The 26,272-nt window shown below is 53.9% G+C and overlaps 1 protein-coding gene across 8 annotated transcripts in view; it reads left to right on the top strand.

The window, feature by feature from the left end:
- Positions 1-358: 358 nt before the first annotated feature.
- Positions 359-26,272, top strand: part of ACSF3 (acyl-CoA synthetase family member 3) — an 85,989-nt gene continuing 60,075 nt past the window's right edge. For 4 of the 8 annotated variants that reach the window (XM_058279564.2, XM_071209034.1, XM_071209033.1 and 1 more), the window contains exons 1-3: positions 408-457; positions 6,941-7,592; positions 8,910-9,065. In XM_058279564.2, coding sequence (XP_058135547.1) covers positions 6,951-7,592; positions 8,910-9,065 — 798 coding nt within the window. In that variant the 5' untranslated portion in view covers positions 408-457; positions 6,941-6,950. Of the gene's footprint in view, positions 458-631; positions 867-6,940; positions 7,593-8,909; positions 9,066-26,272 lie in introns of those variants that run through there. The other 4 variants (XM_058279567.1, XM_058279570.1, XM_071209036.1 and 1 more) reach the window with 4 other exon arrangements.

The raw sequence follows: 26,272 nt of genomic DNA, 5'->3' as shown, positions 1-26,272 counted from the left end.
AGGAGGGTCCCTTAGTAGATCTAATCTTGAGAGCCTTTGGTCTAGAGTCTCCCTGTCCAGTTGGGTAGCCAGTAGGCACTGTGGCTGTTTAAATCTAAACTAAAACAAATGAAAACCCAGCTCAGCAGAGAGGTCCCCGGGGCACTAGCCCCGCGCGCACAGCCTCCCTCTCCCCAGCGCGGAAGGACAGACAACCGGCCCCGGAGCCGCTGATTCTCTAAAAACCCTGGGGCCTCTCGGGCGCGGGCGGGACCCGGGTCTAGCCACTCGAGGGAGCCGCGCTGCCGCGTGTCCAGCCCCGGGAACCGCTCGCGCCCGGAACCCGCCTCCGCGGCGCCGCGCCCGGGGGGACGCGCTTGGGCGCCGGACGAGGTCTGCGCGCGCCGCCGCGCTTCCGGCCCGCACTTCCGGCCCGCGCCCCGGGCCCGCGGAGCCGGCAGAGGAGGAGGCGGCCCAGGTAGGCCCGCGCCGCCCGCACGCCCCTTTCGCCCCGCGGCCCGGCCCCGGCTGGCGCGCTGCTGGGAGCCCCGCGCCGCCCGCGGGCTGCGCGGTCTCCGGGTGCCGGCGGGGCCCCTCCCGCGGGTTGGAGGGGCCTCCTCGGAGGTGCCGCGTGCCGGGGCCCGCAGGGGCCCGGGAAGCGCGGGAGGGCCTTGAGGTTCCTGGAGCCACATGCAGGCGCCAAGCCTCCGAGTTGACTCTTCTGCTGTGTCCGGAACGATTCGTTGCTGTTTTTCGCGGGCCCGTCAGAGGCACCGCCCCCTTTTTCTTTGGTGTCCAGGCTGCTCCCCGCCGGTGCAGAGTCCAAGCCGGTCAGGCCCCTGCGGGGAGTAGATTTGTGAGCAGACGTCGCCGTGCGTCCATGTGAGGTACTTTGCAGGCAGAAGGAGGGGGCGGCCAGCCTCCCTCCACTCCCCCAGGGGAAGGCTCCAAAGGGGGCTGCTCCTTGAGCTGGGCTTGGAAGGACGAGGGGCAGGGTGAGGAGCAGGAATCGAACCTTGGGCAGTCCAGGAGAGGCGGGGAGATGTGCGCGCGGGAGTTGAGGCGGCGGCGGCGGCCAGGCCTGCCCTTGAGTGCCGGGCCCGGGAGCGGGCGCTTTTCCGGGGGCCTTGGGAGCTGCTCAGCAGGCCCTGCGGGAGCGGTGACACGCTCCAGTGGCCTCAGGAGCCAGGCTGTGCCTCGGAAGTCGAGCTCCCCTTGCTTTCACCATCTTTTCCTCTGAACCTTTTCCTCAGGGCAAACTGAACTGGTGGATAAACTGTGGGTCTAAGAAGGCAAGTTTTGCCCTTCCAGATGGCTCTTTAAGAAATGGTGTTTTACTCCCTAAAAGGGGCGGGGGTTTTAAGTGTGTGTGCCCTCCCTTTATGTGAATGTCGCGCTCATGAATCGGTGTGAATGTCTGATACTTAAAAATACAGTTTGAGGGAAACAGACTTGGCCCAGTGGTTAGGGCATCCGTCTACCACATGGGAGGTCCAGGGTTCAAACCCCGGGCCTCCTTACCTGTGTGGATCTGGCCCATGCGCAGTGCTGATGCGCACAAGGAGTGCCCTACTACGCAGGGGTGTCCCCCACGTAGGGGAGCCCCACACGCAAGGAGTGCGCCCCGTAAGGAGAGCCGCCCAGCGCTAAAGAAAGTGCAGCCTGCCCAGGAATGGTGCCGCACACACTTCCCGTGCTGCTGACGACAACAGAAGCGGAAAGAAACAAGACGCAGCAAATAGACACAGAGAACAGACAACCGGGGGAGGGGGGGGGAATTAAATAAATAAATCTTTAAAAAAAATAAAAATAAAAATACAGTTTGAAAACACCCCCTAAAACCACAGGCATCGCATTGAAATGACTGTCTTGTGCCGCAGGAGTGGGGCAGGTCCCTCTGCTCACCCCACACCCTCACCAGAGCAACGAGGCCTGCGGAAGTGCTCTGTGGGGAACCCTTCAAATATAAGGTTGGGGGTGGTGTTGAGTAGATCAGGTGCCTTCGTTCTGACCAAGTAGATTTGGCACGTGGTTCTGTGCTGCGCACAGCCTTTTGTTTCACGCTCATCACATGCCAGGTCTTTCATCCCCGCATTTACTCTGTGAGGTAGGTCTTGTTATTATCCCGTCTTACAGATGGGGAAACAAATCCTGGAGAGGGAGGAAAAAGGAGTTCAAGGCTAGATCCTCTCCAGCCATCAAACCATGCTCTTGAGCGAGTGTCCTGGTTGAGACAAAAATGTGATCTTTCGGTGCTTGACGATGAACCAGGGAGGCGCATGTGTCACCCCTTCTCGATGGGCTGCACTGAGGGTCTCCTCTAGTCTCTGCCCTCATTCCTGCCTCCTAGAGATGGAGGAGCTGTGCCCAGTGGTTCCCAAGCTCTAAGGGGCATTATGCCTCTATCATGCAAAGGCTGTCCTGGCTGAGCAGAGTGCCTGTATCTTTGCTTTATCGTGCGTAGCAGTTTGATATAGTTATGAATTTGGGAAATAGATATTGGATTATGTTTGTAATCTGGTCTATTATTGGGCATGATCGAGTTATGATTAGGGCTTTGATTGGACCATGTCTTTAGGGTGTTGAGCCCCTTGGTGGGTGGGGACTCAGAGAAAAGGCGTGGCAAAGGACAGAGCTGGAGCTTTTGATGCAAGGGTTTTTGATGTTGGAGTTTGATACTGAAGCCGTAAGCTGGAGCCCCTAGAAGTAGGTCACAGAGGAAAGAGAAGCCAGCCCCATGAAGGGAGGAACCCTGAGCCCAGGAAGAAGCAAGCCTTGGGAAGGAAGGAACCTTGAACCTGAGAGAAGCAAGACCCTGGAAGGGAGGAACCCAGGAAGCCTGAGCCCTCACAGCCGTCAGCAGCCATCCTGCTCCAACACGTGAAAATAGACTTTGGTGAGGGAAGTGACTTATGCTTATGGCCTGGAATCTGTAAGCTCCTATCCCAAATAAATACCCTTTATAAAAGCCAACAAGTTTCTGGTATTCTGCATCAGCACCCTTTTGGGTGACTAATATATCATGTAAAGTGGTAACACTGGTTGTTTCCTGTTGGTCCAAAGTACTGAATAGCAGTTTTATGAGTTGATTAAAACAGGGAACGTCATGTCTGAGATGCATGTATCTGATGGCAAAGTCGTTCCAAGCCGTGCCGCTGGCATGATGAGACGCGCCCCAGTGGCTGAGAGACAAGGGTCACTTCCTGAAGGAGCTGTGGGTCTTTCTGCATCTGGAGATTCTCCGAAAGACGGCGCACGGCACTTGGCCAGAATGGACGTTCTTACCTGCTCAAGGCAGGGCCTAGCCCAGATGACCGTGAGGGCCCCGCTCTGTGTTTAGAGTCGATGGCCGATGATGGCCAGGTCTCCAGCACAGAGACCTTGGAGGCTGGTGTGATGGGATGTCCCCATTCTCCCACTTTACCCAGTCTCTTTGGAGGAGACCTGGGCAATATTTGTTGGAATTATGAGGACCTGTGTTTTGATCTGGCAGTCCCACACCAGCCCCGCAGGAGCCCACGGCTTCTCAATCCGTTTTGCTGCAGCATTTTCCTGAAAAGCACAAACCCAGGCCTTTCGGCAGGACGGCCTTTTCTGAGACAGTTTCTGCTCCGCCTGCTTTTGAAGCGGTCGTCCCAGCCTCCCCTGCCTGCCTTGGTGCGCTGGCTCTCCTGCACTCTGCGTCTGGGAAGAATGCCACTCGTGCTGCTCTGCTGCTGCCAGCTGCTCAGCCCCCTTCCCTGCCGGTGGACTCCCCCACCTTCCTGCCCGGGGTTGGTGGATGCGCCAAGAGGAGGGCTCAGGTGTCCTGGCACCGCGCCGCCGTCGTGGCCCCCCTCCATGCGTCCGGCCGCTGCCGTGCCGTCTGGGCGTGTGTTCACCTCAGGGCCGGCCCGGCACCTGCCCTTGCACTTGCCTCGTGCGGAGCCCAGCTCTTAGTCGTCTGCAGGAACCTCCAGCAAGCCCATAGCTTCAGTCAAACAGCGCTCCTTCCTCTCTTATTTATCTCTACCATTTTGAGAAATTAAACAGCTGTAATTAATTATAAAAATCATATAAAAAACACTCGGGGGTGGATGTGGCTCAAGTGTTTGAGTGCCTCCTTCCCACATGGGAGGTCCTGGGTTCATTTCCCAGTGCGTCCCCAAAAACAAAAACAACAAAAAATGAAAACACCAGCTCATGGGAGCCAGTGTCACTCAGTGGTTGAGGGCCAGCTTCCCGCATAATGAGGTCCCAGGTTCAATCCCTGGCCCTGGCACCTAAAAAAAAACTGTATCCACCATCTAGAAAAAGTATTAATTTTATATTTGCTTTGTTTTTTATATAAAGGGAAATATTAATGAAGTTGAAGTATCTATTTAAAAATGACATTTATTAGACTTTTTCTGATAGAAAAACCATACATTCTCAGTGCAAACAAAAAAAAATAAAAAGAAAATTGAGAAGCGCTAAGAAGAGACCAGAACTGCCCAGTCCCACGCAGCCTTGCGCACGGCCCGACTCTGGGCCTCGGCCTCTACCCGCGCTGCCCGCACTGCTCGCCCCGGAGCGCCGCAGCGGGCTCAGGGCACTCCCGGTAGTCCTTGTTTCGAGCCCTCGTTTCGAGTCGTGGATGTGGCGTCTACAGCGCCAACTTACACGCTCCATGGACACATTCTTCCACATAATCTCGGGCGCCCGGGGTGGCATTCCTGTTGTCACAGTTCCGCTCTGTGTCCTTGTTGTGAAGTGACCATGAGGGGTCGACTCTGCCGGGGAGCAGCCCAGCAGCCCTGGGGCTCAGGTCCTTGGGGCAGCTCCTGCCGGCTTGCCCTTCCTGCGTGCTTCCCGGGGTCCGCAGGTCTGTTGCTGAGGCCACCTGCTCACCACCCTGACCCCGCCATGGGCTTACGATCCTGTTTTCTGGTTGAGTTTAACGATATAAGCGAAGCTGTCAGAATTTAAGGATGTTGGAGGGGGGCGGTGGCTGTGTCGGGGAGCCCCGGGTGGGGGGGTGGCTGTGCTTTGGGGTCGGGGAGTCCCCGGGGGGGAGCGGCTGTGTGTTGGGGTCGGGGAGTCCCGGGGGGGGGGCGGCTGTGCGTTGGGGTCAGGGAGTCCCAGGTGGGGGGCGACTATGCGTTGGGGAGTCCTGGGAGGGACCGTGGGCCAGCTGGCTGCTCCGGGCGCTGCGCTCGAGTGGACAGAGGCCGGGGAGCAGGGCTGGCCAGCCCTCGGGTCTCCTGCCACCTCACGGGAAGGTGGGGCGTTTGGAGCTGACTGTGCGCACCCTCCAGACCCCCGCCACGCGCCGGCCTCCTCCTCGGGGTCCCTGTTCCAGGCGTTGCCTCTGCCACTTGCCCTGCTGCTTGGTGGGGGCAGGGGGCGGCCAGCTCCCCGGCCCCAGCTCCTTCAGGCTTCATTCCCAGCAGCAAGCACGTGGCCGGGGGGCCGCCCTCGCCAGACCCTCGCTTCAGGCCCCTGCCCGGGGCTGGGCAGGAGGGCGCCCTCGCCTCGTATCTGTGGCGCCCCTGCCTCTGGTCCAGCTGCTGGTGTCTCGGGGGTGGGGGGTGCAGACCGTGAGCCCCCGGGGCCAGGCTTGCTTGCCGTGGGACGGATGCCGCCCAGCCTGGAAGTGCGGCCTTCAGGTGGGGCCGCGCGCGCTGGAGGGCTGACCCCTGGGAGAGCCGGGGAGCGCCGAGCAGCAGCACCAGCTGGGGCGGCAGCTCCGCGCGGAGGCCTCTGGGCCGCCCCACCGGGTTAGGAAGAGCGGGCTTGTTCTCACGCGGTTTCCTGCTGTGGAGCTGGCGGGCAGGTGCTGCCAGGTGGTGATAGTGTCGTGTGTAATCAGTTTTGTGAACTAACAGCAGGGACAACACCGTTTAACACACACAGCAACACACGCAGTTGTCTCCACAGTGCAGCACCAGAGGGGCTGCTTCTCCCTGGGGCAGGGGCGCAACCTGGGGTCACTCTGGCGGCCGTGGTCCCCAGTCCTGCCAGAACGGGAGCCAGAGTCACAGCTGTTGCTCCATCGCTTTGTCGCTGGCTCTGCAGTGGCGTCCTCCAGCCCTGGGTGCCCGGCATGGGGTGTTGACAGAAGGCCCTTTTCAGGTGCCCACCCGGCTTGTGCCTGCAGCCACGGTGAAATCTCCCACAAGTCACCCTGCGCCTGGCTTTCCCTGCCGGCCCACATGTCATTTGCACCCAGCCACCCGGTAGCAGGTGTGCTGAGCTGGGGCCAGCGGGTGGCTGACGGGGAAACCCCGCCCACAAGCAGGTGCCACCAGCCACAGGGCTGACCTGCCACGCTGAGCCGCGCCAGCCTCGCGGGCAGTGCTTTCAGCAAGGCTGCAGGGCAGGCGGCCTGCGTGGCCTCACATCGAGTGAGCCCTCGACTGTGGGCTGCCACGGAGGCCGGCGCTGTTGGGAAGCCCCTGGGCGAGGGCTGGAGGTGCCCCCTGTACAAGTGCACAAAGCCCCCGAGTGCCATCCCTGGCGGCGGTGTCCTGGGCGCCCGAGGGCTTCCCCCCCCCCCCAGGCCTCACCCCAAGGCCCTGAGCTGGCTTCCCGCTGCTGGGCTAATGGCTGGTGTAGACCCCCACAGTCGCCGAGGTTCCCCGAGGAGCACAGCACTCGCTCACTGGGGCTCTGGGGCTTCACCGCAGACGGCGGAGCACGTGCTCGGCTTGCTTAGTGGCTCCTCCTCTTACCTAGTATTTTCCCAGGTTCAGAGATTTTAAAACCATTTTTCAGAGTCACCCTTAAGTTCATTCCACTGCTTCTTACAGTTTTAGCATCTTGTATATTTTTGCAGTCTTTAAGCTAACGAGATTAAATGAAAAGCTGAGGCGCTGGGTGTTTAAATCCCAGGGCGGGGAGGGAAGAGAGGGTGTGTTCGTCTTTTGGGACAGTGGCTCTGCTCTTCACCGTGTGGCGCAGGGCACGGGCTGGCGGTAACCGCGTGCCTTCTGCTTTGCAGCACCGGAGCGATGCGCGCCCCCGTGAAGGCCCTCGGGCGCCTCGTCGGAGCCACGGCCACCTGCAGGGGGAAGGCCCTCCTGCACACGGCCTCGGCCCCCCGCTCCAGCAGCAGCGCCCCAGTGTTCGCCCGGGCCCTGGCCTTCGGGGACAGGCTCGCCGTCGTCGACCAGCACGGCCGCCACACGTACCGGGAGCTGTACCAGCGCAGCCTGCGCCTGTCTCGGGAGATCCTGCGGCTCCGTGGCTGTGCCGGCGGGGACCTGCGGGAGGAGAGGGTCTCCTTCCTCTGCGCCAACGATGCCTCCTACCTCGTGGCGCAGTGGGCGGCGTGGATGAGCGGCGGCGTCGCAGTCCCCCTCTGCAGGAAGCACCCCGCCACCGAGCTCGAGTACTTCATCCGAGACTCCCAGAGCTCCCTGGTCATCGCAGGCGGGGAGCACGCGGCGCTCGTGAGCCCCGTCGCCCACAGACTGGGTGTCCCGTTGCTGCCTCTGCCCCCCGCAGACCCCGGTGAGGGCGCGGCGGAGCCAGCGGGGCGGGAGGCGCAGGCGTGGGAGTGGAGCGACCGCGGGGCCATGATCATCTACACGAGCGGCACCACGGGCCGGCCCAAGGGCGTCCTGAGCACGCACCGCAACGTCGAGGCCGTGGTGAGCCAGGCCCCCGCCGAGCCGGCCGAGGGGGAGGACGGCGCAGCCGGGGCATGCCCTGGCCCGGGACTGCTTTCTGGGGAGGGGGTTTCCTTCTCGGGGACCTCTCACGGGGTCGCCGGCCTGCCGCCCCCCGGAGGGCTGCTGGGCGCCGCTGGGGTCGGCGCTGGCCGCTGTGGGGCTTTGGTGCATTTGTTGAGCTGTACAGTGAATATTCAGGGTACAGGATCAGGGCCTGGAATCAGCATTTTTGGGGACAACTGGAAAGCGGAGCAGCTTTTGCGTGTGCCTGTGTCTCACCCTTGCTGTGTGCTGTGGCCTTCATTACTGTCTAGAGCAGGGTTCTGAACCCCTTCTGGGCCACGCCCCCTTTGCCAGTCAGGTGAAAACCACGGACCCTTCTCAGGACGTAGCGTCAGATAGTTTTATGGCACGCCGTGTCAGAGCAGAGAAAACAATCAGTTGGTTTTTTAAAATCCAAGTTCAGGGATCCCCTGAAATTTTTAGGGGTCCGTGGACCCCTCTTTAAGAACCCCGGGTCTAACCGAACCTCCCCAGCCAGTTTACTTCTTGATAGTTTATGCCCTGCTCACTTCCAAAAGGTATATCTATGTACAATAGAACGCTCGGGTTCAGTACAGCCAACAAAATAAAAACTACAGCTCAGAAGCCCCGAGAGGGAGGAGGGTTTAAACAACAGAATCTCGGGCTCGTAGTGTTACCGTGGGGCGTTTAGCCCCGGCTGCCGGCAGGCCAGGCTGATCGAGGCTGTGCCGGCACCTTCTGGAGGAAGCCTCTCCTCCTGGGGGGTCACCGCTTTCCTTCTGACTTCTAAGAGGAGCGGGCACTGTGCCATCCAGTGGGCAGGCCTACAGTACCCACAGAGGGGCCCGGGGGCCGTGGCTGCCGTGGCTGCCCTGTCGGCACGGATCTCGCACCTGAGCAGGCTCCTCTTAGGGGGTGGCCCTCGTGCGGCTGCACCCGCGCAGCGGTGGTGCAGGGGTTTGGGACAGGCTGTGGCTTCAGGCTGAGCGCTGCGTGCCAGCGCAAACACCAGGGCCCTTTGCAGTCGGGGTGGCCGCCCCTGGCCAGCCTGCAGCGGGGACCTCCCAGCAGGACGCCCAAGTCGAGGACCCTCTCTGTTGCTGGCCCCCGCCTTCACGTGCTGATGTTCTCTGCCGCCGAGGCCAGGGTGTGGGCCCGTGGTCCTGCTCCCTCCGTTACTGCCTCCCTTTGTGTGCCGTGGAGCAGGGAACTCGTGGGCAGGGGCTTTTCCACAATGCCCTCAGGGGCCCGTGGCCTTCCCTGTCCCCGCAGGTGACGGGGCTGGTCCACAAGTGGGCGTGGACAAAGGATGACGCCATCCTCCACGTCCTCCCGCTGCATCACGTCCACGGCGTGGTCAACAAGCTGCTCTGTCCCCTCTGGGTCGGGGCCACCTGCGTGATGATGCCCGAATTCAGCGCTCAGCAGGTGAGTCGGCGCCGCTCGGCCTTCTGCCTCGGGCGGCCGTCGGTGGGGCGCCTGCCTGGGCTGCACCTGCCGGGCGAGCTTCCTGCAGGCTGAGGCCGGAGGGGCAGGGGCGGGGTGGGGAGGTGGGGAGGCAGGGGAGGGCAGGAACTGAGGCAAGGGGGAGGCAGGGGGCGAGGGGGGGCACTGTTGTCTGTTGTCTGCATGTCGGATATTGTACATACACTCACCTTCTGGAGGTAAGCAGGGCATGAACTAGCCGCACTTCACAGCCTAAAACGCACTTTATCTCTCACAGTCCCGGAGCTGGGGGCCCGGCAGGGCCTCACGGTGCTGGCGTCCGGGTTACCAGGAGGGCTCGCCCTCTGCAGCCTTGGGTTAGGGTAGACCGACGCAGGAACGGACCGCAGAGCTTGGCTGTCGTGGGGAGCTGAGCTGGAGCAGGGCGTCCCGCGGCAGCAGGTGTGCGGCGGGAGGAAGGGCCGGCACCAGCCTCGGGAGCCTTGGGGCGGCGGGCACGGAGGCTGTGCACTGCGTGTGGCCTGAGGCCGCGTCCGTGGCTGGCTGGCTGGCCTTCGTGGAAGGGAGCCTGGCCTGGGGCTGCCTGACAGGGTGGGCTGGCACAGGAGTGGCCTCGGGGCGCCCGGGGAGGCCAGAGGGCAGCTTCCTGGAACAAGGTCCTGAAAGTTTTACGCTGTAACATGTAAAGCGAGAAAAGGACCTGAGCAGCCTGTCTGAAAGTGGGAAGAGCCCGGGAGTGGAGGCCCGCAGCAGGGGTTCTGGGGTCACTGATGCCCGTGGCAAGGCAGCAGCGCGCCGGGTGCCTGGTCTGTCACGGCGGCTGAGTTGGTGGTGGCAGAGGGGCTGTGCTCCACGTCCCCAACCACAGGACGGACTCGAGGCCCCAGGCGGGGCTGCCGATGGGCCATTCGTGTCAGGGGCCTGTGTTAGTCAGCTGGGGGCGCTGCGCAAGACACCAGGGGCGGGCTGGCTCCTATAAGGGGATTGATGGGGGTAGGAGCTTTCCGACACCAGGCCATGGAGCGTCAGGTATTTCCCTCACCAAAGTCTATTCCCACGTGTTGGAGCAAGACGGCTGCTGCTGACGCTCAGCTTCCTGGGTTCCTCTGGGCTCAGCCCCTCTGTTTTCTTCACAAGGTCAGCTGTAGACTATCAGGTGAATAGCTCTCTCTCCCTGGGGTTTCTGCTGTGTCTAAGGAACCGTCTCTCTTCCTCTGTGTTCTTCTCCTGGCTCAGGTCCTCTTCCTGGGGCTGGCTTCTCTTTCCTCTGCATGCTTATTTCCCGGGGCTCCAGCTTAAGGCTTCAGCATCAAACTCCAACATCAAAACTCAAAACATCAGACACCCTCAGCTCTGTCCTTCGCCATGCCTTTTATCTGTGAGTCCCCACCCACCAAGGGACTCAACAGACTGCTGACATGGCCCAATCAAGCCCCAGTCGTAACTTAATCACCCAGGTGGAGAGCGGTTTACAAACATAACCCAGTATTTGTTTTTGGAATTCATAACCATATCAAACTGCTCAGAGCCTCCTGGCCCTCTCGAGGCCTTGGGGAAAATCCCTCCATTTCTGCCCTACAAGCGAGGCTGGCGTTCCCACTAAGGGGAGTTCGCTGGGAAGAGGGGCCTGGCTCCGGGAGCCGCTGCTCGCCAGCAGCCACCTTGCTCTCTGACCTCGCTGGCAGCAGGCCTCCGCCTCGCCCCTTGCCTCTGTCCCGGCGTCTCCCCCCGTCTCCTCCCCCAGCGGCCCGAGTCTGAGTTGAGCCGTTCATGAGCTGTGCAACCCAGGGCGGGTGCCCCCATCCCCTGCCTCATCCCCTGCCCCGCCGGCCCTCAGCCTGCGCATTTGGGGGCTCCGTGATCCCAGAGAGGCATGGAGGAGGAGGGCCCCCTTCTCTTGCTTCAGCTGGAGTGGAGAGTCGAGAAGAACCCCGAGTGTAGAAGCCTCAGGGGCACGTCCCTGCCCGTCTAGGAGCCTGCCCAGGTGTGGCTGCCGTGGCCCACGGGGAGCGCCTGCCCACAGCACTGTGCTCGGGCCCCCCCTGCGCCTCCTCCACCACAGTGACTCTGCTTCTCCCCTGCTTAGCAGAGGGTCCTGCAGCTAAAAACTGCCTTGCCAGCCAGCAGGCAGAGGCCCCGTCCGCGTCGGGCATGGGCCCCCTCATGCAGCCCTCCTCCCTCCCCAGCCCACCACCACCATGCCCAGCCTGTCCCCTGGCCGTCCAAAGGGGCGAGCGAGGGCAAGACGGGCTGTTGTGGGGTGGTGCCGGCTTGCTGCCCTGGTCCTCTGCTCTCAGGGCTGGCCGTCGTCAGCACTGCTCCCCACACCCTCAGGCGTCTGTGCCAAGGCTGAGGGGTGCGCCGGCGGGGGCGTGTGGAGAGGGCGCCCGGGCTGTATGGGCTGCTCACAGCACCAGGGTACTGACCACTCAGGGGCAGCGAGGACAGCTCTGAGGGCACCAGGGACCCAGAAACCGCCCTTGGCGAGGCTTTGCTGGGGCCGTTTGTAGGACAAATGCCGGGCGGCTGTCCCGAGAGGGTCTCCAGAGAGCGTGAACGTCACTCCTCCCATCAGAGGGCCTTCCTGGGCTCAGAGCGCTTGGTTGGCATCAGAGAGCCATGAGGGTGAAGGCGTGCCCTGCCCTTGCGGCTGCCGCTGCACCAGTGCTGGCAGCGGCCCTCTCCTGCGGGGGCCCCTGCCCTGAGCAGCACAGCCCCCACGGGTTCCTCGGCTGGTGTCCAGCTTCCGTGCTCCCCCTGCACTTCCAGGAGGCGGTGCCTGCCCGGGAGGGAAAGCCGTGGCTGCGCCTCAGGGGCCCGCCGTGCCCGCAGCCTCAGGAGCCCGCCTGAGACCCGCGGCCGCCCAGGCCTCCCCGCCAGCCGGCAGAGCCCGCGGCCGCCGCTCTCCAGTCCCACCTGCGGCTTGTCCTTCCGGCGGGAGGCCGGGCGGAGTTAGCTGTGGAGAAGGCCGGGCTCTGGCTTCGAGAGTTTGAAAGCGAGGGTGGGGCTGGAGGGACGTCCCGGCACAGAGTGTCTTCTGTGGACTTAGCTCTGGCCTCCGGCCCCGGCTCTTCCGCCCGCCCTGCAGCTGCCGCCTGGATGCCTGTGTCCAAACACTCGTGGGGACAGCGGCTTTCACGGCAGAAGTGCCAGCGCTGCCCAGCGAGCCTTCGGAGGCTCCAGGTGAGGCCGTCTCCGGCTGGGCCGCACCTCGGGCAGCCTCGCGGGTGCCCGCCCACCCTCAGGCATCGGCCGGGGTGGAGGGCACTGGGGAACGCGGCCTCCAGAGGCCGAGGGCAGCCCTCAGCCGCGCGCCTCGCACAGGGTGCCCGACCCAAGCCTGCGCTGTCCTGGCCGCCCGGCAGGTTGAGCACCTGGCGGGGGGCCTGCAGGCTGCGGCCTCAGGGTGAGCCCCCCCAGCAGAGCCGGGGGTTGAAGGCTCATGCTGGGTGCCACGGGGGTGGGTCCTCGCTCAGCCCGCAGCACCGGCCGGGGAGCCCGACTTCCAAGAGTCTCGTGGCCAATGGAGAGGGGTCTGCGAGAGCCGCGAGGATGGGACATGCTGCAAATGGACACACGGGGCACGTCCCCAAACGGGATTGTGGGGATGGCAACAACTGGGGAGATTTACTAAAAATCTTTGAACTATGTTCCTAAACTGGTGGGGTTTCCAGTGTGTAATTCATACTTGAATTAAATTATTTAAAAATGTAAAAATGAAAATGAAAAGGACCAAAGCAGGCAGGCGGGAGGAAGGCTGATGGCTGGTGGTGATCCCAGCCTTGGCTTCTGAATCCCGCCTTCTCTGTGGTCACCCCCAGGCCTCCCTTGGCGAGGCTTTCTGGGGCTGTTTGTAGGACAAATGCCGGGTGGCCCTCCCGAGAGGGTCTCCAAGGAGCGTGAACGTCACTCCTCCCATCAGAGGGCCTTCCCGGGCTCAGAGCGCTTGGTTGGCATCAGAGAGCCATGAGGGTCATGGTGGCCACGTGTCCCCATGACCAGCAGACTGCAACCTGGTGACCCCTGAAGGCAGGGGAACACCTGCTCCGCCAACGCACAAACTCACTGGCAGAAATGGCCAGAAAGCAAAGGGCTTGGATGGGGGAGAGTGAGTCGGGTGTGGGAGGGGGCTGTTAGGCGCTGGCTCCCCTGCCCCTCGCCCTCCCCCAGGAATGTGCAGGCCACCCCAGAGGCTTGCAAGTAAGTTTTTCCCTCTGATTCAGAAGTCCTTGCACAGCGAGAGCTCGTGAGAGGCCTTGCCGCGAGGCTTCGGGTCCTCCCCGTTGACGGCTCCTGGTCACGCGGTCAGGGGCTGGGGCGGGGGTGAGGAGGAGTGCTTTGGGGTGCCTCACAAGGCTTGGTGCAGATGAGACCCCTCCCCCAGACCCGGCAGGCGGCGGCTGCTGCAGGGCTGAGAGTTGAGGCCAGGCTGGGTGGACGGGCACAGGCAAGGCTGCAGCCTCCTCACGGGTACGGGTCTGTCTAGGCAGGGAGCTGGCACACCGTCAGGGTCAGCTAAGACCGGATTTTTTAAATGATTCTGCTGCTAAAACATGCTTGTGTAAAGCCCTGGGATAAGCGGCCCAAGCTTGGTGGTACTGTTTGAGTGGTCTTACCTGGTCTGTCTCCCTGCTCCCCTCCAGGCAGACAGACCCTGATGGTGGGTGACAGTGACAGCTTGGGGGCGATGGCAGGGAAGACAGATGGTGCTGTGTGAGCCAGGGCACTCCTGCAAAGCCCCCTCTGAGCAGCGCGGCTGGAGTTTGGTCAGCCTCCAGGTCCCAGCCGCTCGTTGCCTCAGGCAGTTTCCCTCTTCCAGGCCTGCGACGGGCCCTGGTGAAATGGCCAAGCCCTGTGAGCACTGCCCTTTACCTGCCTCGCCAGGCCTTGCATGAAGAGGGGCTGGCGCCAGTGCAGCGTGTGGGGCACGGGCGCCCTGAGGCCCGTGTCCTCTCTGCAGGTGGCCGTGGTGCTCTGCTCTGAGCCTGCGCGGAGGGAGTGTGTGGGGCACGGGCGCCCTGAGGCCCGTGTCCTCTCTGCAGGTGGCCGTGGTGCTCTGCTCTGAGCCTGCGCGGAGGGAGTGTGTGGGGCACGGGCGCCCTGAGGCCCGTGTCCTCTCTGCAGGTGGCCATGGTGCTCTGCTCTGAGCCTGCGCGGAGGGAGTGTGTGGGGCACGGGCGCCCTGAGGCCCGTGTCCTCTCTGCAGGTGGCCGTGGTGCTCTGCTCTGAGCCTGCGCGGAGGGAGTGTGTGGGGCACGGGCGCCCTGAGGCCCGTGTCCTCTCTGCAGGTGGCCGTGGTGCTCTGCTCTGAGCCTGCGCGCAGGGAGTGTGTGGGGCACGGGCGCCCTGGTCCTGTGTCCTCTCTGCAGGTGGCCGTGGTGCTCTGCTCTGAGCCTGCGCGCAGGGAGTGTGTGGGGCACGGGCGCCCTGAGGCCCGTGTCCTCTCTGCAGGTGGCCGTGGTGCTCTGCTCTGAGCCTGCGCGGAGGGAGTGTGTGGGGCACGGGCGCCCTGAGGCCCGTGTCCTCTCTGCAGGTGGCCGTGGTGCTCTGCTCTGAGCCTGCGCGCAGGGAGTGTGTGGGGCACGGGCGCCCTGAGGCCCGTGTCCTCTCTGCAGGTGGCCGTGGTGCTCTGCTCTGAGCCTGCGCGCAGGGAGTGTGTGGGGCACGGGCGCCCTGGTCCTGTGTCCTCTCTGCAGGTGGCCGTGGTGCTCTGCTCTGACCCTGCGCGGAGGGAGTGTGTGGGGCACGGGCGCCCTGAGGCCCGTGTCCTCTCTGCAGGTGGCCGTGGTGCTCTGCTCTGAGCCTGCGCGCAGGGAGTGTGTGGGGCACGGGCGCCCTGAGGCCCGTGTCCTCTCTGCAGGTGGCCGTGGTGCTCTGCTCTGAGCCTGCGCGGAGGGAGTGTGTGGGGCACGGGCGCCCTGAGGCCCGTGTCCTCTCTGCAGGTGGCCGTGGTGCTCTGCTCTGAGCCTGCGCGGAGGGAGCTTGTGGGGCTGCATGGGCACCTGGGGTGGGGCTGCAGCCACGTGCCCCCAGGAGGAGCTCCCTCCCAACAGGGGGCTCTCAGTCAGCGTCCTGTGGGGGGTGTCGGGGGGGGGCGGGCTTCGGCATCAGGAAGAGAGTTTTTTGGTGCTCCTTCTGTGGTCTCTAAAGAGCCTGTGTGAGCTTAAAGCTCTTCTTTCCCTAAGTCCTTGGTAGAATTACCAGGAAAGCCATCAAGTACCAGGTCTTTCTGCAAAGGTTTCCAAATGGTGACTCATTTTTTCTAACATAGATAGGATTCCAGAGATCTATCTTTTCTTGTGTTGGTTTGGGTAAATTGTAACTTGAAGGAAATGGCCCATTTCATCAAAACTGTCAAATTTATAGTTGTAAAGAAGTTCATTATTTCTCCCGTTAGCCTTTCAATGTCTCTAGGATCTGTTGTGATGGCTCCTGGTAAGAGTCTGATGTTGGTGATTTGTGTTTTCTTTTTTCTTAATCACTCTTGCTATAGGGATTTGTATTAGTCAGCCAAAGGGGTGCTGATGCAAAGTACCAGAAATCTGTTGGCTTTTATAAAGGGTATTTATTTGGGGTAAAAACTTACAGTCCCAAGGCCCTAAAGAGCCCAACTCAAGGTTGCTTCCTCACCAAAGTCAGTTGCCGCTGTTGATGCAAGATAGCCACTGGCCTCTGCCTGGTCTCTCCCTCCTGGGCTCCTCCTCCTCCTCGGGCTCCGTGGGCCCCACTTCCTCCCATCTCAGCTGTGGGCTGGCACAGGGCTCGTCTCTCAGGCTTCCTGTATCAGGGTTGCTTTCTTCCCAATCTCAGCCGTAAGCTATCAGACAAATGGTTCCTCCCTCCCGGGGCCCCAGGATAAAAAATGACAGCGCTCTCTCTCTTCCCTGTGTCTTCTTGAGTGCGTGTTTGTTTATTTCAGCCTACCAAGCGGGTGGGGACTCAATCTGAGTTACCCCTTACTGACATAGCCCAGTCTGAAGCCCTAAATTGATTTTACCAAGTAAACCTAATCAGACGCCCCTCAACTGAATCCAGTATAATCAAAAGGGTGCCCCACCCAGAAGAATAGATTAGTTTACAAACACAATCTTTCTCTTTATGGGATTCATAAATAATCTCAAACTGTCACAGGATTTATTAGTTTTATGAATCTTTTAAAAAACCAACGATGACTGTTGGCTACTCTAACGTACCTGTACTTTTTAGTTTATTAACTTCTGGTCTTATTTTCATTCCTTTCCTTTATCTTCATGATACATTGTTATTGTTGCTTTAAGCAGCCAGTAGTCCTTTTTTTCCTTCAAAACTTGCCTGTGTATTTCCTTTTCTGATGTTCATTTCTTCCTTCGACCTGTGCTTCTGTCTTAGATCATTACCCTTCAGCCTGAAGAATTTCTTTTAATAATTCTTTTTTAAAAAAATTTATTATTATTTTTTTATATCTCTCCCCTTCCCTGACCCCCCCCCCCCCAGCTGTCTGCTCTCTGTGTCCACTTGTATTCTTGTCAGCAGCACCTGGAATCTGTGTCTCATTCTATTGCATCATCTTGCTGCATCATCTCTCTGTGTGTGCAATGCAATTCCTGGGCAGGCTGCACTTTTGTTGTGTGGGGCGGCTCTCCTTACGGGGCGGCACTCCTTGCGCAGGGGGTTCCCTTACATGGGGGACACCCCTGCGTGGCACGGCACTCCTTGCACACATCAGCACTGCATGTGGGCCAGCTCCACACGGGTCAGGAGGCCCTGGGTCTGAACCATGGACCTCCCATATGGTAGGCGGATGCCCTATCTGTTGGGCCATATTGGCTTCCCTTAATAATTCTTGTACTGCGGTTCTGCTGATAACAAATTCTCTCAGCTTTTTCTCACTGAAAATGTTTTTATTTCACCTGGCTTTTCTTTCTTCCTTTCTTCTAGCTCCAGTGACCTGCGAGCTCCTTTCCCTCCCATAGTCACTTATCGCTGGGTTACCTCAGCATCTCTTTTCGCCCTTACCTTCTGAATTAGTCAGCCAGAGGGTGCTAACGCAAAATACCAGAAGTCTGTTGGCTTACGGTTACCAGGCCATAGAGCATAAGTTACTTCCCTCACCAAAGTCTGTTGCCACGTGTGGAGCAAGATGGCTGCCGACGTCTGCGAGGGCTCAGGCTTCCTGGGTTCCTCTCTTCCAGGGTCTTGCTTCTCTCCAGGCTCAGGTCCTCTGTTTTCTCCACAAGGTCGGCTGTAGATTATCAAGCAAATGTCTCTGTCTCTCTCCCCAGGGCTTCTACCACGTCTAAGGAGCCATCTCTATTCCTCTATGTTCTTCTCCTGGCTCAAGACCCCAGCATCAAACTCCAAATCAGAACTCCAACATCAAAACTCCAGCATCAAAAAGCTCTAACTCTGTCCTTTGCCATGCCTTTTATCTGTGAGTCCCCACCCACCAAGGGGCTGGGACTCAGCACCCTACTGATGTGGCCCAGTCAAAGCCCTAATCATAATTTGATCATGCCCAGGTGGAGAGCAGTTTACAAACATAATCCAGTATCTATTTTTGGAATTCATAACTATATCAAACTGCTACACCTTCTAATTCCCATAATCACATTTACGACTGTGATTTCTATTTCTTGCCTGGGCCCTGAGCAAGACACCCCCAGCCCCTTTCCTCTCGAGAGCTGTGCCCAGGGCTGTCTCTTCCCCGCCATGGCCCCTCACCTGCCAGCGCCTGCAGGAAGGTCCTAGACCCGCCGCATCTGTCGTCATCGCCACAGAACTTCCCTGGTGTCCTGTGGCTCCGAGCCGGGCCAGGGATTCAGTAACAGTGATCCTGCAGTGGCGACCTACGCTTTTGTGGAAGCAGATTAATTACATATTTAAAAACTTTGCTGCTTCTTCCCTGGCTGTTTTTCTCTTCCCAGTCTCGCTCTCTCCATGCCTCCATTCCTGCTTTCAAATTAACCACCTGCACCCAGGTCTCCATCTGAGGTTTCATCCAGAAGAGCCTCAGCTGAGACACGCGTCAGCTAGCATTAGGGAGTTTGTTTTGTTCACAAACACTTCCTTTTCCTCCTAGTTCCCCCTAATCTCCAGTCTGTTTTCTGTCTCTTCAAATTTGCTATTTCTGCTCATCTGAGTGATGGCATACAATTTTTGTCCTGAACATAACGTTTTCAAGGTTCTTCCATGTTGCAGCAAGTTTCAAATCTTCATTTTTCCCTAAGGCTGAATAATGTCCCATTGTGTGTATGTGCCACATTTTTTTAATCCATTCATTTGTTGATGGACTCGAGTTATTTCCAGCTTTTGGCCACTGTGAATAATGCTGCTCTAAACGCTGGCGTTCGAGTATCTGTTTGCTACCCTGTTTTCACTCTCACTGGTGGAGTAGGATTGCTATGTCAAGTGGTAATGCTGCATTTCGCTTTCTGAGGAGCCGCCATGTTGCTTTCATTGGCTGCACCGTTTTACATTCCCACCAGCAGTGCACTAGGAGTCCCAGTTTCTCCTCATTCTCCATAATATTGATTTTCCACTTTTTAAATGACATCCATCCCTGTGGGTATGCAGTGGTGTCTCATGGTTTCACTTTGCATTTCTCTAATGGCCAGTGACATTAAGCATCTTTTCCTGTGTTTACTGGCCATTTTTATATCTTCTTTAGAGAAATGTCCTTCAAATGGTTTACCATTTTTAATTAGGTTGTTGTCTTTTTGTTGTTGCATTGTAAAAGTTTTTAATGTATTCTGGATACTAAATTCCCATCCAGTATATGGTTTGAAACTGTTTTCTTCCATTCTGTGGGTTGCCCTTTTACTTCTTTGGTAATTTCCCTCAGTGCACCATAGTTTTTACTGTTTGTATTTTTGCTTTTGCTTTTGGTCTTATATCTTAGAATCCATTGCTGAATTCCAAGTCATAAAAATTTGCCCCTATGTTTTCTTCTAAGTGTTTTATAGTTTTAGCTCATATATTTAGAAACTTGATCCATTTTGAGTTGATTTTTTATATGGTATGAGGGGGATGTCTAACTGGAGTCTTCTGCACTTGATTATCCAGTTTTCCGGGCACCAGTTATTGAAGAAACTCTTCTTTCCTCACTGCGTGAATTTAGCACTGTTGTCAAAAAATAGTTGCCCATAGAGATGTGGTTTTATTTCTGGACTTTCAGTTCTCTTTCACTCATCTATTTGTCTGTATTTGTGCCAGTACCCCACTGTTTTGATTACTGTCACTTTGTAGTACAATATGAAATTGGGAAGTGTGAGTTTTCCAAACCTGTTCTTCTTTTTCAGGATTGTTTTGGCTATTCAGAGGCCCTTGCAGTTCCATATAAATTTGTGGATTGTTTTTTCCATTTCTGCAAAAAGAGGTGCTGACATTTAATAGGAATTGCATTAAGTTGCATGTTGCCGAGGTAATGCTGACATATTAATAATGCTAACTCTTCCAATCCATGAACGTGGATGTCATGCCATTTATTTAGGTCTTTAATTTCTTTTAGCAGCATTTTGTAGTTTTCATTATGTGAGCCTTTCGTGTCCTTGGTTAAATTTATTCCTAGATATTTTATTATTTTAGATGCTATTGTAAATGGAATTGCTTTCTTGATTTCCTCTTCAGATTGTTCATTGTTAGTGTATAGTGTATAGTGTAATTGTTTTCTGTGTGTTGATCTTATACCCTGCCATTCTGGTGAATTCATTTATTAGCTCTAATAGTTTTCTTGGGGAATTCTTTAACTTTTCTAAATATAAGATCATTTTGTCTGCAAATAGAGATAGTTTTACTTCTTCTGTTCCAATTTGGATACATTTTATTTCCTTTTCTTGCCTGCTTGCTCTGACTAGAGCTTCTAGTACAATATCAAGTAGCAGTGGTGAAAGTGAGCATCTCTGTCTTGTTCCTGATCTTAGGGGGACTTTTTAAGTCTTTCATCACAGTATGATGACCTGTGGGGTTTATTCACAATTGGCCTTTATCACGTTGAGAAAGTTCCCTTCTAGTCCTATTTTTTGAGTGTTTTCATCAAGAAAGGGTGCTGAATTTTATCAAATGCCTTTTTTGCATCTATTGAGATCATCATATTAGGGTTTTTTTCTTCATTCTATTTATGTAGTCTATTACATTGATTTTTCATATATTGAACCATGCTTGCATTCCTGGAATGAATCCTATTTGGTCATAGTGTGTAATCTTTATAATATGCATTTGTTTCAGTTTGCTAGTTTTTTGTTATTGATTTTTACATCTATGTTCACAGAGGAAATTGGTCTATACTTTTCTTTGCTGGTGCTGTCTTTACCAGGCTTTCATAATCAGAGTATTGCTGGCCGCATAGAGGAAATGAGGACACATTCCCTCCTCATTATTTGAAAGAGTTTGAAAAGTATTGATATTAATTCTACTTTAAATATTTGGTAGAATTTACCAGTAAAGCCATCTGGCCTGGGACTTTTCTTTAAAGGAAGATTTTTTTTTTTGTTTTAAAGTTAATTTTCTTTTAATAGCAAAATAATAGATGCTGTGGAATGAAGGAAGGTTTTCGAGTATTGTTTCAATACCTGCTATAGGTTTATTGATGATTTTTCTTCTTGAGTCATTTTGTGTAATTGGTATAATTCTAGGAATTTTCCCATTTTTCTAGGTTATCTAGTTGGTTGGCATACAATTGTTCATAATATTCTCTTATAATCCTTTTGTTTCTGTAAGGTAAGTAGCAATGTTGCCATTTCCTTTCTAATTTTAGTTATTTGCATTTTTCCTCTTTTTTGGTCAGTCTTACTAAAGGTTTGTCAATTTCATTGATTTTTTCCAAAGAACCGACTTTCTGTCTTGTTTATTCTTTCAGTTGTTTTTCTATGCTCTATTTCATTTATTTACTCTTTCATCTTATTTCCTCTTTTCTGTTAAATTTGGGTTTACTTTGCTCTTGTTTTGCTACTTCTTTGAGATGTAAAGTTAGGTTATTAATTTGAGATCTTCTTTTTTTAATATAGGCATTCATAGTTATAAATTTCCCTCTAGCACTGCCTTCACTGCATCCCGTAAGTTTTGGTATGTTGTGTCTTTGTTTTCATTTGTATTTATGATTTTTCAAATTTTCCTTGTAATTTCTTAACCCATAGGCTGAGTGTGCCATTTAATTTCCAATTATTTGTAAATTTTCCAGTTTTCTTTCTGTTTCTGATTTTTTGCTTCATTCAATTGTGGTGAGAAGTTACTTAAAAAAAAAAAAAAGATACTTAGATTACATAAATGTTACATAAAAAATGTAGAGGATTCCCATTTGCCCCACAACATCCTTCATTAGTGTGGTACATTTGTTACAATTGATGAACACATGTTGGAGCATTGCCACTAAAAGTAGATTATAGTTTACATTATAAACGCTCTCCCAGAGAGTTTTTGCTTTTATGCTCTCAGTAATATTTTTAAATGTATTCAAACTTCTCTTGTACCCTAATATATCATCTACCCTAGAGAATGATCCATGTGCACATGGAAAGAATGTGTATTACACCGTTATTGGGTAAAATGTTCTCTTGTATGTGGTTAGATCTGCTTGGTTTATAGTGATGTTCAGGTCCTTTATTTCCTTGTTGATATTTTGTTTAGAGCTTCTATCCAGTATCAAAAGTAGTGTATTGAAATCTCTGACTGCTCTTGTGGAACTGTTTCTCCCTTCAGTTCTGTCGATGCTTACTTCATGTATTTTGACACTTCGCTGTTAGGTGCATATATATTCATAATTGTTAAATCTTCTTATTGAAGTGACCCTTTTATTGATACATAATGTCCTTCTTTGTCCCTTGTAATGGTTTTTTACTGTCTCTTTTACCCTATATTAATATAGTCACCCCCATCTCAATTTCTGTTTGCATGAAATATTTTTTTTCCGTCCTTTTACTTAAAATCTGTATCTGTGGATTTAAGCATATGTTAGGTCATGCCTTTCAATTGTAGAGTTTAATTCATTTACACTTAAGGAAATTACTACTAGGGCAAGATTTGCTTCTGCCATTTTGCTAATTGTTTTTTGTATGTCTTATACAAAAGACTTTACTGGTTTTTTTTCCTTCCTTTAATCCATTACTGTCTTCACTTAGGTGATCTTTTATGGATTGGAATGACTTATCCTTTCCTTTGTGTATATTTTTTGTGTATTTTCTTTATGGCTACCATGGGATTACATTCAACATATTAAATCTGTTACTGTTTAGTCTTTTTTTTTTGGTAAGATTTATTTTTTCATTTATTTCTCTCCCCTTCCCCCCCCCTCCCCAGTTCTCTGCTCTCTGTGTCCATTTGCTACGTGCTCCCCTGTGACCGCTTCTATCCTTATCAACAGCACCAAGAATCTGTGTTTCTTTTTGTTGCATCATCTTGCTGCATCAGCTCTCCGTGTGTGCAACGCCATTCCTGGGCAGGCTGTACTTTCTTTCGCGCTGGGCGGCTCTCCTTACGGGGCACATTCCTTGCATGTGGGGCTCCCCTACACGGGGGACACCCCTGGGTGGCACAGCACTCCTTGCGCGCATCAGCACTGTGCATGGGCCAGCTCCACACGGGTCAAGGGGGTCAGGGATTTGAACTGCGGACCTCCCATGTGGTAGACGGACGCCCTAACCACTGGGCCAAGTCCACTTCCCTCCCCATAGTTCTTATTGTCAGTCCCTAAGTTCAGTGTGTCCTTGTACCCTGCCTGGTTTTTGGGCCGCTTACTGCTCATCACTTTAGCGGTCTGGCTCTGCCGTCCTTGGGGGTGTGGTTTTGTTTGTTTGCTTGTTTTGTTCTATTTGGGTTTTCTAATGGGTTCATTTCGCCTTAATTATAGAAGATTCTTTAACCATCAACTCTTCAAATATTCCATATGCCCCATTCTCTTTTCTTCCTCTGGGACTTCTGCGACAATATGTTGGGTCATTTGGTATTGCCCCACGCATTTTAAGAATGTTTGCTTCTCTCAATTTCTTTCCTCTCTCAGTTTTTTTTTTTAATTCATTTTTTTAAAAAATATTACATTAAAAAAATATGAGGTCCCCATTCACCCCCACCACCCCCACCCCACCACTCCCCCCACAGTAACACGCTCCCCCATCATCATGACACATCCATTGCATTTGGTGAGTACATCTCTGGGCATCGCTGCACCCCATGGCCAGTGATCCACACCATAGCCCACACTCTCCCACATTCCATCCAGTGGGCCATGGGAGGACATACAATGTCCGGTAATTGTCCCTGGAACACCACCCAGGACAACTCCAAGTCCCGAAAATGCCTCCACATCTCATCTCCTCCCGTTCCCCGTACCCATCAGCCATCATGGCCAATTTTTCTACACCAATGCCACCTTTTCTCGATTATTAACCACAATAGTTCATGAAAAGAATATCATTAAGTCCACTCTAATCCTTACTGTAGTCCTCCTTCCTGTGGACCTTGGCTTGGTTGTGTCCATTCCACATCTATGTCAAGAGGGGGCTTAGATTCCACATGGATGCTGGATGCAATCCTGCTTTCAGTCGTAGGCACTCTAGGCTCCCTGGTATGGTGGTTGACATTCTTCAACTCCATGTTAGCTGAGTGGGGTAAGTCCAATAAATCAGAGTGTAGGAGCTGAAGTCTGTTGAGGCTCAGGGCCTGGCTATGATATTGTCAGTTCAGAGATTCAGATCCCCTAGGTATATCTTAAACCCCAGCACCAACTACAATTGCAGTAAAGTAGCAGGAAAGGCTTGTGAAAAGAGATCACATCTGAGTCCAGCTCCATCACGCAGAAACACCAACTCCAAAGAAGGGCCAAATGACATGGCAGTGAACTCCATCTGCCATAACCATAAAACCTGTGGGTCTCTTTAGCCCTCAAAAGAACCAATACCTGGGGTTGTATCTACTTTATCTGTCTCTGAGACTCTGCTCAGGTGTGCATAAGGGCAATCCTTCTGACAACCTCCAGACCCTTTTTTAGAGACTCATAGCCATATAAACTCATTTGTCCTTTCCATTTCTCCCTTAATTTAGGTCAAACAGCATTTTTAACTCCTGTTATTATATGTCAACAGGGATATTCTGCTGGTCCGCATTGAACCTTTAATTCAAGGTCATTTTCTAGTTACGTCATCAGCTGGTATTCGGTAGTGATCCCTCAGTGCCAGGGAGGCTCATCCCTAGGTGTCATGTCCCACACTGGGGGGAAGGCAGTGCATTTACATGCTGAGTTTGGCTTCGAGACTGGCCACATTTGAGTTACACGGAGGCTGTCAGGAGGGAACTCTTAGGCACAGTGCTGCTCTAGGCCTTGTTCTTATTTCAGGCGTATAGGCTCACAATCATAGTCATTAGTATCAGGGGCTCACTGTTGGACCCTCATTCCTTCCTGGTCCTTGCCATTGCACCCTGCTCCCCTAGGGACCACGACAGAGCCCCCCCCCCCGGCCAGGAACCCAGTACCCCCCAGCTGTTGTTTTTAATTGTTTCCACTATGAGTATATCCAAACATTTCCATGCACCCTGGACACACGCCCTGTGTAACTCCCTGTCAACCATATATCCCTGTCAATAACATCCCATACCAGTATTCCTCCGCTGCCATTGTTGAACCATTCTGTGATCCAAAACTTCCTGAAAAGTGAAGCCCAATGTAATGCCTTAATAGTAAAATGGAATATAGCGATGAGTTTAAAGGTCAGATATAGAATACATATTGATTTGGAAAAATTCTACATCCTATCTTTTTCTTTTCTTTTTTCCTAATTATTGAGCTTCTCTTCACAAGAGCCATAGATCACAGTAATTCATATATACAATATACAGTACTCCCACATATCCAATATAAACCTTTTCCTTTCTACAGCAATAATCTTTTAACATATTCATATCATATTTACTGAAACTGATGTACAGATATTGAGACAACAGCTTTCAGACAAGGTAACATTTGTGTTTACATTGTGGTTTATACTTTAGGCTATACAGTTTTCTAAATTTTTAGTTATCCTATATTTTACATTATGGTTTACGTTATTAGTCTGTCATCCCCTATTTGTTTTTGGTGTAATATTACATGTTTTATATCCATCCTTGTGTACTCTCGTGAAACACTTCTATTGCCCTCACAGTTACGTTGGTTCCATCTATTCAATACATCTTTCCCCCTCCCCTTGGGGCGCACAGTGACAGTCAATCTTCATTTCCTGAGGAGCCACGTTCAGAGATACTTGCAACAGTGTTGAGGGCTTGACCCGCTCAACTGCCCTAATGCCCTGGGAGCCACCCTTTCTCTTGAGAGATGCAGTTCCCTCTATTTGATGGCATCAGTCCTCCCCAGAATGTGGGTATACCTTCACTCTCATTATATGGGTCTCTACCCAATGGTATAACCCAGTCTGGCAAAATGAGCATTCAGATATTCTCCAGGAGTCTGTCCTACATCAGATTATCCCCTTTAAGTATCTTAAACAGGTAACTTTCCTAATTATATTTTGAAAAGGTTTTCTCAGCATTATACTTTCAACCAACACCTGACAATCTCCTATGTTCGTATGTTGCCCCACCCTCCCCCCAATTTCTTGGGCGATATTACCCATACGCCCATCCCTAGCCCCGCTCAAGTCCGCAAAGCCCCACCCAAAGGTAACCCTATGCCCCCATTTTATCCCTTCCTTGTACACATACTTACCTCCAGCTTATCATAGATTTCACCCATGTAGATGTCAGCTTACATCCTTCCTCTACCCCCCGCTTTCCTGTAAGCCTATCTTCCAGTCACTAGCTCTCTGAGGCAGCTTGGTTTACTTATTTCATATCATTGACGTCATGTAGTATTTGTCCTTCAATGCCTGGGTTGCTTCACTTAACATAAGGTTCTCAAGATTCATCCATGTTATCACGTGTGTTTGTAGTGTATTTGTTCTTACAGCCGAGTAGTATTCCATTGTATGTATATACCACATTTTATTGATCCACTCATCTGTTGATGGGCATTTGGGTTGATTCCAACTTTTGGCGATAGTGAACAATGCTGCTATGAACATTGGTGTGCATATATCGGTTTGTGTCCTTGTTTTCAGTTCTGCTGGGTATATACCCAGCAGTGGAATTTCTGGGTCATATGGCAAATCTATGGTTAGTTTTTTGAGAAACTGCCAAACTGTCCTCCAGAATGGTTGGATCCTTCTGCATTCCCACCAGCAGTGGATGAG

This window comes from Dasypus novemcinctus, chromosome 18 (genome assembly GCF_030445035.2).
Source record: "Dasypus novemcinctus isolate mDasNov1 chromosome 18, mDasNov1.1.hap2, whole genome shotgun sequence".
NCBI classification, from domain to species: domain Eukaryota; kingdom Metazoa; phylum Chordata; class Mammalia; order Cingulata; family Dasypodidae; genus Dasypus; species Dasypus novemcinctus.
The sequence above is the reverse complement of the archived record's forward strand: the minus strand, read 5'-3'. Positions and strand labels throughout refer to the sequence as shown.